This window comes from Hydractinia symbiolongicarpus, chromosome 3, assembly GCF_029227915.1.
Source record: "Hydractinia symbiolongicarpus strain clone_291-10 chromosome 3, HSymV2.1, whole genome shotgun sequence".
Classification (NCBI taxonomy): Eukaryota; Metazoa; Cnidaria; class Hydrozoa; order Anthoathecata; family Hydractiniidae; genus Hydractinia; species Hydractinia symbiolongicarpus.
The window spans coordinates 27,677,824-27,690,494 of NC_079877.1; the positions used below are offsets into that span (position 1 = coordinate 27,677,824).

A 12,671-nucleotide genomic window follows, 5' to 3' on the forward strand; every position below is an offset into this window, starting at 1 on the left:
GAAATTATTAAAAAAAAGGTAAACATTCCTAACTTTTATTCAAATTTTCATTGGCACGTGTAGCTAATTCTAAAATAATTTTCTAACAAGTGCATGGGATTAGTTGAAACAAACTTGCGAATACATACAACTGAAAAACCACTCTACAACTCTTATTTATTATCTAATAATTAACATACTATGAATTTAAAAAATTTAATATATCTGCAAATGTAAGATATTCAAACACATTTGATATAAACCCACATATAAAACTCCAAACATTTATAAATAAAACGCACACACATGTTTACCCATCGTTTTTACAATTTTTTAAAAACGTAAAAAAATTACTACACTTAAAAATGTAAAAAAAATTTAAGGCATGAAAAAAATAATTGGATTCCTGCGAAGCATCAATAACTCAAATTCAAACGTTCTACTTCTTTTGAAGCATGGCGCTTAAGGGTTGACAATGGAGATATGTCTTGATCTCATGGTTTGTAATTTCAAATATTTCAGCAAAAAGAGCATATAAATAATAATACACATAAAAAGTATGCACATATATAACTAGAGTACGTAAGACTAAAAGTTGAATTTATATTAAGCATAATCAGTCTGACAAGAAAAACAATACAACGTTTTTGTAATAAAACGTGTCTTTATTTCTACTTTTAATTAGTGCAGCTACAAAAAAAGAAAATTCCTGATACAGAAACAACCTCTGGTAAAAGAGAATGGTGAAAGAGAATGGATAAAAAATATATCATTTCAAATTATGCATAAGTTTTTTACTATGAGTTAAAATTTCTTGCAATCCAATTTCTGCTGAATGTAACACAATATCGTTTCCCTGAATAAGTTTCGATGTTAAAAAAATGTCATTTTCGATTTCTCCCTCACAATTCAAACCATCTCGTACTTCAATCTCTTCTTCGGATGTACGCAGCAATGTTATGTTTGATAATTTGAATGTCTTTCGTTCACATCTTCGAACATAAGTCAACAAATACCCCTCAGGAGGAGTTCCAATGTCAAGATATAGAGTATTACTCTTTATAGACAGGCTTTCATAGAAACTCTTCAACTTCCCAATATGTTTTTGCATTTCACTTTCAGGGACGATGTTATGTTGAAATATTTGAAAATTCAGACGAGTTGATGTGTTTGTAGTAGGATCAATAATATCTATCCTTCGGACATTTCTTGGGATACATAAATAGCCTGGCCCTACTCTGTATGGATAAAATTTAGCAGGTAATATCCCTGCTTCCTCCTCAGTTATGAAGGAAACATTACCATTCTTTGGCGTTAAAAACACTTTGTATCGCATTTCAAATGATTGATTAGGTATAAACACAGATATATCATACTTCACAAAATCATTATGAGGATTTCCATAGGGCAATTCACTAAAATTGTAAGATGATTGGGAAAAGTTTCTAAAATGTATTTTTCCATTAGAGATAATGTCTTCAACCTTTTTAGGTCCTGGTTTACAGTTTGGAATATGGATATGTCCATGATGAACCATTAGCTCACAAGTATTTGCTTCGTTTTGGCGTAATAAGATTTGGATGTCACTAACAACTTTAGAAAATAGCTCCTTGAGATTAGGAATATTGTTCATGCTTAAATCAGATTCTGGCAGATCAATCAGTGACAACATTTCACAGTTACGCTCACAGTCTTTGCAAAACATTTTTTGAATTAGTTCTACAGAGTCATGAGTTTGTAATCCTACAAACACGAGTTTTTGATATGACCAAAATAACGAATCAACATATTCTTTTTTAAACTTAACAAATCGGAAGTAGGATTGAACATTTTTCCGTGCCATTGCACTACCTAAAACAAAGATTTTTCCAACTTCTTTATCGGCCACAATCCCTGCTCGAAATTGTTCAGATATTCTTCTGATGTTCTCTCCTCGCTTTCCAATAATCTTGCCAAATGCGTAAGTAGGGACAAATGAGATGCAACTCCAGGCAATTTCGTCATCCTCCATAACAGTTTCAAAATAATCACCAAAAAATAAACTTTCAAAAGTTTCTTGATTGGCTAACTCTCCACTTTCTTTAAGCTCGAAATACAATTTAAGCCACTTCTGCATCCTTGTTTTGTTCTCGAGATTTCCCTTTAACAACACTCTTAAATTTTCTAACTTAATTTTGACACAAGATCGATCTTCCAATATCATCCGGCGATAATTAAATGGCCCATTTATTTCTTCACTTGATTCCAAAGACAACACGATACCACTATCTTCGAATGCATATTCTTCAAGACAAGATTCTGATAGACTTTGATAGCCTGTTTTGTCACTTAAATTAAACATATCTTTGATTCGACCTAAAAATAAACATAATGTATAATTACTACAAATTTATTTTCTATGACCAATTGCACAATCCTATGATACATTATTTTACTTTTTATTTAAATAAAACAAACTATTTAGAACTTTCTCTGTGCACCAACAGGTAGGAAAATTTGCACTTTTAGCTTTTTTACTATTTCGTACAAAAAAAGGATGCAATAGATCAACTCACTTGTAAAATATGGGTCGTGTGCATTCCTAAAATAAAGACAAAAATTCAAATTAGAACCAGTTTTAAAAAATGGTATGGTTTATCTAGAAATGTTAGGTAAAATACATTACGGTGGCCATATCGCTTCATTGATTGCGAAATTGTATGAAAAAAATAATTATTTAGGAGAAACGTTGATAACAACAAAGATCGCGTATAGCATAGAATTTCACGACGCTTTATATAGTATCGCACCGTCCAAGCTCCAACATCTAACAGAAAGTCTAATAAATCATACAGCCATAAACCGGCGAGAATACTTTTATAATTTTTTATCTATGAATCTTTTATAAAAATCAGAAGCCTATTCCTAGAAAAATATAAACGAAGAAAAAAAAAAACTCTGCACAAACTTTTAACTTTGTTATTCCAGAGCTCAATTTTAAACAAAAATAGATGAAAATCATAATGTTCTGAAAAGTTAGAGCTCGTAAAATCCAATCTTTTTTTTGCTTAACGTGCATTTTCAATTAAAAGTTTCTGCCGACTTCCAGAATAAGTCAAAATCATTTTCGTACAAGTTAAGGTCCATATTGTCCATAATGTTAAAGAAAACTTGTTTACATAAAAATTAATCAACTGTTTGAATGGCTAAAAATTGTCTAAATACAAATTTAAAATGATATTTTTAACAAAATACTATTATTGGTAAAACTTTTCTTCTTCAAGAATTTTGTACAAAAAGGTGTGAAATTGGTACAATTCAACTTTTACCCTATGGACCCATTTTCACTTTTTAGTCTATTTTTATCAACTTAATACTTTCTAAAGTTTCATTAGACATGACGTAAGGTATTAAACACCAATCTATTCAGATAGAGATTTCTACACCTTCCGGTTGGAAAAGGAAAAAAAACATTTTCTCTTCTCGCTTAAGAATACAAGTTAAAATATTTATACTTACTCCAGAACTAGCAGAAAAAGAAAAGGTTTTGAGAGGAAAATTAAATATTACCAATGCACATATTCAGAATGTTTTATGCTTAAAATTTTCCGAACTAAATATGGCGTGGAATCAACATTTTAGCAGTTATATGCAAACATTAGAAAAAGATTGTATATAGATATAGATACCTTTTAATTGTGTCCATTACAGCTTTATGGTCAGTACTGTGGTTACTTTCATCTTTCATATTATTTAAATTATCAATCTCCTTCTTGTACTGAGGCGACATCACATTAAGGCCATACTTTACTATTCCTTTATCACGAGATAGTTCCACAAATAGTTGCTGGGTGCCTTGTCGTTTTATTGCTTCTACTGTAATGTTTTCCACAAGCTCTTCCCAGTCCTGGAGTATCATCTTAATAACCTCATTAGGTTTTTCTTCTTTCTTCCCTGGATTGTCATATTTAATAATAACCAACTCACTTGTACACCTGCCTAGTGATTCCACAAGATGTTGCTTTAAAAAGTGATCATATTTATCAACAACAACCCATAGTTTCTCAGCCTCCATCCCCATAAACCCAACAAAGTCAGTTATAAGGATACAGTTTTCTGATCTGCAACATTTCAGAATATCTTCTTTAGACTGAGCTTGGCCTTTTGAAGGGAAAGCAGGTGTGTAACAAATGCTTTCTTTATTTATAAGACTAAATGCATTTTTCACCATTAGTGCAGATTCCTGATCACAAGACAGTACCACCAGTCCCTCGATATCATCTATAACTTTCTCTGCGATCTTTGACAGGCATAGACTGCAATAGGCAACAATGTCACGAGGAGAGTAGGAACTATCAGAATTTTTGTGAATACTAACTAAGGTAGGCCATTCTCCAAATATATTATGACCAATATGGTTTGTTCCATTAAATTTAAATTCGGTCCTTGTCTTTTCCTCTGAATGTACCTGATTCGCATTAGATAATTTAAAGGCAACATCTAGATTCACTAGTTCTTGAACTATTTTTTTATTAGGCCTAAATTTTGTTGCTTGGTTATCCAGCGAACGCTTCATTTCCGTTATAGGTCTTTCCTTTCCTATTATTTCATGTAATTTGGTATCATGTTTTTTTTCCTGATCTGTCACTTGTGGTGAGGGAAGTGTAGATCGTGCATTTGTTACAGGAATTTTTGCAATCTTAGTTTCGTCCACGGAAGGTTTTTCTTCAGCTTCTAAACGTACCAAAATGGGGGGGTTAGTTTTATAGTATCTATTTGTTGAAACTTTATTTGGTGTAGTACTATCATTGACGGGATTGTGTTCGGACACACGCTTTGAGGGCCTTTTACGAACAGAAAGCCTTTCACTTGACAACTCTGGGTGGTTAAAAACACTTGGGTTCCCTTCAAAGTGCTTAATACACACTTTTATGAGATCATTAATTCGTTTTGTTGTCCTCATCGTCGTTGGCAAATCAAATCTTTTTAATCCGGTTTTATCAAACTGATATTTAAGATGGGCTTGTCTCCTCTCTTTGCCATTCTGGTTAATCTTTACGTACTCTCTGTGCTTTTCCATACTTTGTGTGATCAATACCATAACCGACTCGTCAATTTTTGGATATGTTTGATCTTTTATTACATTTTTGATTTCGTTAGCTTCATTGTTGTCCAAATTTTCAGCATCGTATTCATCAAACACAAAGTGTACCAATACATTCTTGTTTCTCTCATATATCAATTTTATTACTCTTGACAAATTCACACTTTCATCAAGACCCAAATCTTGTTTCAGTTGAAGCAGGTTTCTTGCTATAATCTGAGCATTTGCCTTTTTAATCTTCAAGCAAGTTTGTTTAGCTATTTCCTGAACTGTTGATTGAAACAAGCACTGAGATTCACAACACACATAATAGATCTTCACATCTTCTTCTGCCTTTTCATAGAGCTGCTTCATTGTTAACTGACCAAGAATGCTTTTACCAGAACCAAATGATCCCGTAAGAATAATTTTGCGCTCATTTGAGCATAGAACTTCCTGCTGCTTAGTTGTTAGCAAAACTGTTTTCACTTGCATATGCACATTATCACACATAACTGGCAGCTTCATTTTTCTTAGTGACGGCAAAAAAGCTTCTGCAGTAGCCATATAGCCAATAACCGTACTAGACATTTTTAAAAAAATGTCTTGCTTTTTATTGCCTTCTTTAGTGTTTAATTGAAGGTCTTTTCTCATCTTTTTAAGATGGTTATGGATACCTCTTTCCCATTTCTTAATAAAAGAATCAAGGTTACTGAGATCTTCATATGAAAGAAGCAACATGTCATAAGAAGAACCAGTGTTAAAAGTAGCTCCATCTGCTAACTGGTCAAGCTTGGGTACTACAAGTAAGCTAATGAAGATAACATCACTTTGGAAGAGAATATCTTTGTGAATTAGCATTTCTAGTTTGATGTCATCACAGCTAACACACATAGCATGTTGAAGTTGGACACAATTGCTCAATGTCAAATATCTTACATTGAGAATAACGTGCAATGTGGGATGATAAACCAACAATCGATTATCAAAGTCATTATCTGGCAATAACTTCAATTCTTTACTAATGACATCCATATTATAATCCAAAAATTCCGCATGTTTACGTGAATCATAACTGCTTAGAACCATTCCACGCACCTTCTCTTCATTCTGATAGGAACAGCACCAGGCTTTAAGGACATTCACAAATTTGCTTGTAAGAGTATCTTGCAAACAATCAACTGGAAGTTGTATTGTTTGTTTGCAGGATTTGTCATAATTGCGATCTACAAACTTAAGACATGACGTATACCAATCTTTCTTAGAAACAACTTTAGACATAGGACCAGCTGAAGTATAAACTTCATGCTCAACTTCAGTAGGAGTTTGTAGTTGATGTCTTTTCATATTCTTCATTACACTACGTGGGCTTGATGGAAGGCAATTTCCAAAACATATAAAACCAACTCCTAATATGGAATACCACTGATATGAAGAATTGGCTTCTAAAAATGTAAAATAACATCTCTAAATCACAGCAGATGCAAAAGAAATTAAAATTATCTGCTACTACAAAATCCAGAGAAATTTTTTAAACTTCGTACTCGTAGCAGACATACTTGAGTTTAGATATAACACAGTGTTAAAATGTCATGAGTATATCCTGTCTTAAATCCCACTGTGGAAATTGACAAGTAAATTTTCACAAGCACAAAGCAACGGTGTGAGTCTGATATGAAAATAGCTGTTGTTAACCTTTTGCCTGCAAAATGAAAAAAAAAACAAAGTAAAGGTGAACCTACAGAAGTGTCTTTTATGACGGATTGAGCAATAAGTGCCCCACAATATACTTAACATGAAAGATAATCTGCTCAGAACTATGGAAAGTCACTGAAAACAGCCTATGAGATATAAAAGAACATCAACATGGCAAAGTAGATTGACTTGTGTTGCCTAATGTTGTTTCCAACGTTTTGTCACAAAAAATTAAATTGCCTTTGCGACAAATACAAATGCTTTAATATCTCTTCTATTTAGAGACGAGTGCCTAAATTTTTGATAAAAATATTTTGACATAAAACTAAGTATGTTGCCTCTAAGGCTAATCTTATACACTTTACATGGTACATTTACATGGCTTTCGATGGAATTATGATGCTAAGTTATTTAGTTGTACTCAAGCTCTTGAAATGTGCTCATTTTCAATAATTTAAGGGTAAAGAATTACACCAGCAAATTTTCTCAAATAAACACCTCTCTAGAAGGTAATATGTAATGAAACTCTACACTTTTGACTTTATTTAGAAAGCATTTACTTGACACAGCATAACAAAAAATATGCAACTTACTAAATATAGCATTTTCACTGCAAAATTCCTCACTTCGGTCCAAACCCATTCTATTACCAATCACTTGAAAGCTATAACTACTTCCATCCTTAAAATTCATCTTCACTAACAGGTAAAACCCATCAAATTTCAATGAATTTTCTTGAACTTCTTTCCAGTCACCCTTATTCTCACTGACTGAAACTTGAGTGACAATCAACTGCACAGGAAGCTTCAGAAGACACTCATTACCATGCATTCTTTCAAATCTAAACCACAATAAAATAGATTATATTACTCTGCATGTGTATGTGAGCCAAAAACAAGATATAGTGCAAATCTGTTAAAGAATTGAGATTTATTTGGTAAAGAGAACCATGAATTGTGGTTACTGTGTGTCTAATTAGTTTCTTAAACAAGACTTTAAAGATAAATCATAATGTGAACGTGTTCATGTTTTAAGGCGTGTGAGTACAGGGAAAAAAATTTAGTGATTGGATAGATAAAATCTGGGCTTTCTAATTGTAGAAAAAAAGCTTTTTAAAAATGTATTTCAGTTAAATAATTTAAAAAAAGAAAAGAAATTGTGACAAATTTCTTTTTTTCTGTGACAAAAATCATATTTTACATGCAATCATGCCAGGTATTAATTTTTACTACTCATGTGTGCGAACACGAGCAGCATAAACAGATGTTAAAAAAACTGTCACCAAATGCTCGTTACTATAGTCAACAATGTGTTACGCAGAAGCTTAAGATTTCTATAAGAAACTTTAAAACTCTTTTTCACTTTATTTAAGAGAGTACTTCTTTAGGAGAGTACTACGTTTTACGTTTTAACCTTTTTCGCAAAACTCTGGGGTGGAGATCAAGCCAAGCGTGGACAGAAATGTTTGATCTGAAAACTATTTTTTTTATTTCACAAAATGTTGAAAAAATTTTTATACAAAATATCTCCAAAACAAAAAAATGTTAGAAAACATTTTGAAAAACAGTTTGAACAAAAAAGTTCAGTATTTTCAAGAAATAGCTTTGTTAAATAATACAAAAATAGATATGCTGATTCAGAGTGGGAATGCTTGGACTTTATTTTAAACGTCGGTTTTCCATCTTTTCCCTTTCAGCATTCCTTAAAGGAGCCATTGTTTTTGTTTTTTTGTTCATTCTACTTTTTACATTGATAAAGTTTGTCTCCTTCGAATAAAAACATGTTGATTCCATATGAAGGGGCTTTTAAATATTTATCACTTTCCGAGAGATAATAATCAGGCTATCTATCTAAGTTGACTATTTGATTAATATGTTCAATATGTTCAAAATATAAAACTGAATTGGTGAAAATGTATTTAAATTCTCACATACCTTGACACACCCTTAAATACGGTACCTTCTTTAAATTAAATACCTGGGGTAAAATTAGACTACTAAGAGAGACGTCTCGGTGAAGAGCCTTAACTCAGAGATTAAAATGATTAAGAAAACAACAAATAAATAACCACCTCTTTAAGAAAGGATATACTTACATTAAGTTTTGTTTGCAATTATAACCTAAAAAAAGAATTTAAAAATGTACGCAAACTTTCTTGGTATATAATAATAAAACATCCATAATATTCGGTCTGTTAAGCTCATATATATACATTTAATTAATTAAAACAAGCGAAACTTCAATAGCCTACCTTTAAAAAATTCTAAAATGCTTATTTTTGAACCGTTTATGCTCATTTTGCACATAACTTTGTCATTTTGTAAAAAAATAAGATTTTTCACTGAAAACTGACTTCGTCACATTCGGGGGTTCAGTGTTCCCTGTCATTGTGCAAAAAATTCAGAATAAACTAATGATCTACTGGTCCCTGTCATTGCGCAAAAATAAAGAGAAAATGTTGTTTACTAAAAGAGAAGAGGTAATACTCTATGACTAACATGAAGCGTAATTTGTGCTTTACAAGGGAGGGGGTACACCTCTCACTGATTTGGCTACTTTGTGCTGAGAAAATTAGGATTGTTTGGGTTAGAGTTAGAGTTAGAGTTAGGGTTAGTAGACTAAAAGGTGCGGTTTACCTTCAGGAAAAGAATAGAAAATGGGTTTTAACAAGTAAATTCTTTACACTCTTCATAAGGTTTTAGATAGCATTTCTTATGTACGCCGCATACATAATTCAGTTTAAACTTGACTAAACAGGTAATTTTTGTGGCTTTGCTTTGAGTAGATAATGTTAAGGGTGTGCCAAGAAATGGTGCATTGGTTTACGTGAAACAAATAGATAAATCTCAGAATTGTGGTTTACTTTCCATTAAGAATTGTGGTAATTAGGTACATATTGTTCTTGACTTCCACATAAGGGAAAAAAGAAAAGAACATCCAACTGACTTGAAAATTGCAGTTTTTTAATCATTTTCCAATATTGCCTGTCAGCATTGTCTGACGAATGCTTCACAGTCAAAAGACTGTGGAAGTTGGTAAGGATAGTTGAAAATTTGCTAGTCTCACTTTCTGTGATGTCCACAATACGGCCAAGAAATCTAGAAAATGAACCATGCTGACGTCGGCAATAAATTATCACAGTTTGAGGTGTCTGATGCAACCAAATAATCTAAGTCCTAAGTCCGTTTTTAAAAATTCGCAGGTGAAAGTGCGTGAGGCTAATAAAAAAAGGCCGTAAATCGTTACTTGTGGGTATGATCTTTAATGGTAAGCATATTGCAATAATATTTCTAAAAAATTTTAGTAATACAAACAAAATTTATTTGGTCATTGGATCATGATTTTTGCACAAAAATAGAGAACCAGAGACCTTCGAATGTGACAAGGTCTGCTTTTTTTAAAGAATCTTATTGTCTCAAAAATGGTGGATTTATGCGCAACTAAGGCAAAACAATCCAATGTTGTTTGATTATCAACAGCGCGCGAGCACTGTGCCTTTTTTACCAAAAGAACATATGCAGTTTTCTGGTTAAGTATTTTCCCAGATGTCTATTTTATCAAAGATACAAACATGCTGGACATTATAAATCCACAGTATTTATCATAAAAATTAAAAAAAAAATAGAAGAGGGCAGTCATGACAATTCCGTCAATGTAAACCCACTGTTTTCATTTAGTACAGAGAGTAACATTATACTTATTTAAGTATATAGTTGCCATGGTTCTATTACTTCTTTGATAGAAATGGAAGATTTAAAAAAAAATATTGCTTTGGAAAAAAACTTTACCGGTATCAATAGGTTCTGGGACTAAACAATAAGTAACAACTTACTTGATTCGTACACATCTTTTACTAATCGATCAACAATTGGTTTCATAATGCTTATTTCTTTCTTATTTCTGTATGCCATTTCGTCTACTTTAAATATACGATCGTCTAAAGCAAGCATTTCATTAATCCTTTCTTCATACTTTTCTTTCGGCAGTGTATCACTTATTGCATCGTCCAAGTCCCTTCTAAATTTGTCAGATTCAAATTTACTGATTGGGTCTTTCATATCACCAAGGAACGTTATGATGTTTTCCAATGCAATATTGAAACTTTTAGACAGCGATTCCCAATCACCATAGTTTAAAAAATTCTCAAACCTTTCCTTCCCTGTTTGAAAGTTTTCACAATCTTTATCGGTCATATGTGCAACCAAATTTCTCAGGTTTCTTATTATCTCTATCGAAATCTTAAGCTTGTAGAGCGGGCATTGCATGTCAACTTTTCTACACTTCGCACATTTCTTGCATGTTTTACAGTTACTGCAACATACTTTGGAGTTATCTTTACAGTTTCTTAAGGTGTCAGTGCAATTCTTGCATGGATGATTACATTTTTTAATCTTCTTATAGTCACAACAGTTTCCTTTGCAATGCACACGGTTACACTTTTTGCATTCGTGATTACAACTTCCGCAACACTTAAATAGGTGCGCATTGTCTATACATTTGAGTGAATTTGGGGGATTGTCTTTTATACACGTATCAAATCCTTTTATGATGGTTAAAATTTGAAGTTGCACTGTTATGTCCAAAGATGAAATGTCAATCCGGGAATTAATAACATTATGTGCTAGATTATTTGGGTTATAAATCTTCTTTTGGTTTATTGGATGACTTAGAGAGTCAAATGATTTTAAAACTTTTTCGTTCTTATCGAGAATTTCTGCCAAAGCAATATCTGGAAATGATGAGGAGGAATCAATATGGTCAACAACAAATCTCTTAAGCAGTTCACTTAACACATCACCAAAAACAGCAACTGAAGAAAATATCCTACTGCGGATAATATGCATGATTTTCCGAGTCCTGGACGACCTTAGATTGACAGCTAAACAGAAAAAAAAAAACGTGTTACAATAATTTTGAAATATGGGTGCCAGAAGGCTAACGTTGACATAAATTTCTATAGAGTATAAACGAAATATAATAAGCCATTAATCAACTAATAAATCCCTGTTTAGCTGCAAAAACTTTTTACGTTATAAATTCTTTAATATTCTTTCCAAAATATTTTTGCTCTAACTACTATATCTTCCACCACAGAAATGACATTGTGATTGGCGGATGCATTCATCAAAATTTATTGCTACCAGGATTTTTCTCTTTAACCCTATTCGGTCCGGGGTTTTTCGAACATACTTTGACTGGGGGTGGGGGAGGGGGGCAGAATCTGCCCCCCCCCCCCCTCAATAACTTATCATAGGCTTGCTCAAATTGAATCAAACTTGGCACACTTTTATAGTACGTCATAAAAGGAACAAAATGGCAGCAATAAAATTTTTCCTTGCAAAATTTTTCCTTGCGTCAGCACATTTTTTGTGACGTCATCAGAAGCTTGAAAGTTCTTAAAAATGCCACTATTTGCTTAAAATTTAATTACTTTTGTTCCAGAGCGAATTTTTACATTCTGTTTAAAGTTTCTGAAAGGTAAATAAAAGTTACTTAACATATTTTCCGGTTTTTGCGTGGATTGCAAAAATCGGGTTTTTTCCGATTTTTGGGTAAAATCAGACAAAATCGGGAAATCGGTTAATCACGTGTCCAAATTATGCAAAATGATTCTTTTTAATAAAAAAAAGTTGTGTTGCAAGTTTCAAGTTCTAAAGATAATCCTAACAGGCTGGCTATTTCAATCCTCTATATTTTCCCTGATGATGGCAAACACATTCTTTTATCGCCTGTAAAATATCATGTTCACAAAATGCTAAACCTTTATTATCATTTTTAACATAATTCTCAGCCTAATTCGGTGTTTCATGGTGGCGATATATCAAATTCCTCTCCATCAAAATTGTCCTCATCACCTCCTGCAAATATGTTCTTAGTCTACCTATGAGCTTTCTCTTAAAAGAATTATGTCTTTATTCTTTCTTCCTAACGATTC

The 12,671-nt window shown here is 32.5% G+C and overlaps 1 protein-coding gene across 3 annotated transcripts; it reads right to left on the bottom strand.

Moving 5' to 3' along the window:
• Positions 1-138: 138 nt before the first annotated feature.
• LOC130636602 (uncharacterized) lies at positions 139-8,724 on the bottom strand. 3 transcript variants are annotated; one of them, XM_057446381.1, is made up of 4 exons: positions 7,330-8,724; positions 3,648-6,486; positions 2,535-2,560; positions 139-2,334 (listed from the first exon to the last, which is right to left on the bottom strand). In XM_057446381.1, the coding sequence occupies exons 1-4, from the start codon at positions 7,565-7,567 to the stop codon at positions 749-751; spliced, it is 4,689 nt and encodes a 1,562-aa protein (XP_057302364.1). In that variant the 5' UTR covers positions 7,568-8,724; the 3' UTR covers positions 139-748. The 3 variants fall into 3 exon arrangements, with proteins under 3 accessions (XP_057302364.1, XP_057302366.1, XP_057302365.1); XM_057446383.1 differs by lacking the exon at positions 7,330-8,724 and adding an exon at positions 6,784-7,220; XM_057446382.1 differs by lacking the exon at positions 7,330-8,724 and adding an exon at positions 6,601-7,220.
• Positions 8,725-12,671: the final 3,947 nt, after the last annotated feature.

Bases quoted from the DNA above. Each gene is read 5' to 3' on its own strand.
- LOC130636602 (XM_057446381.1), bottom strand. From the start codon at position 7,567: ATGCATGGTAATGAGTGTCTTCTGAAGCTTCCTGTGCAGTTGATTGTC. The intron at 6,487-7,329 runs GTAAGTTGCATA...TTACATTTTTAG, and splicing joins CAGTGAAAATGCTATATTTA to AAGCCAATTCTTCATATCAG. The intron at 2,561-3,647 runs GTATCTATATCT...TCTTTATTTTAG, and splicing joins GTAATGGACACAATTAAAAG to GAATGCACACGACCCATATT.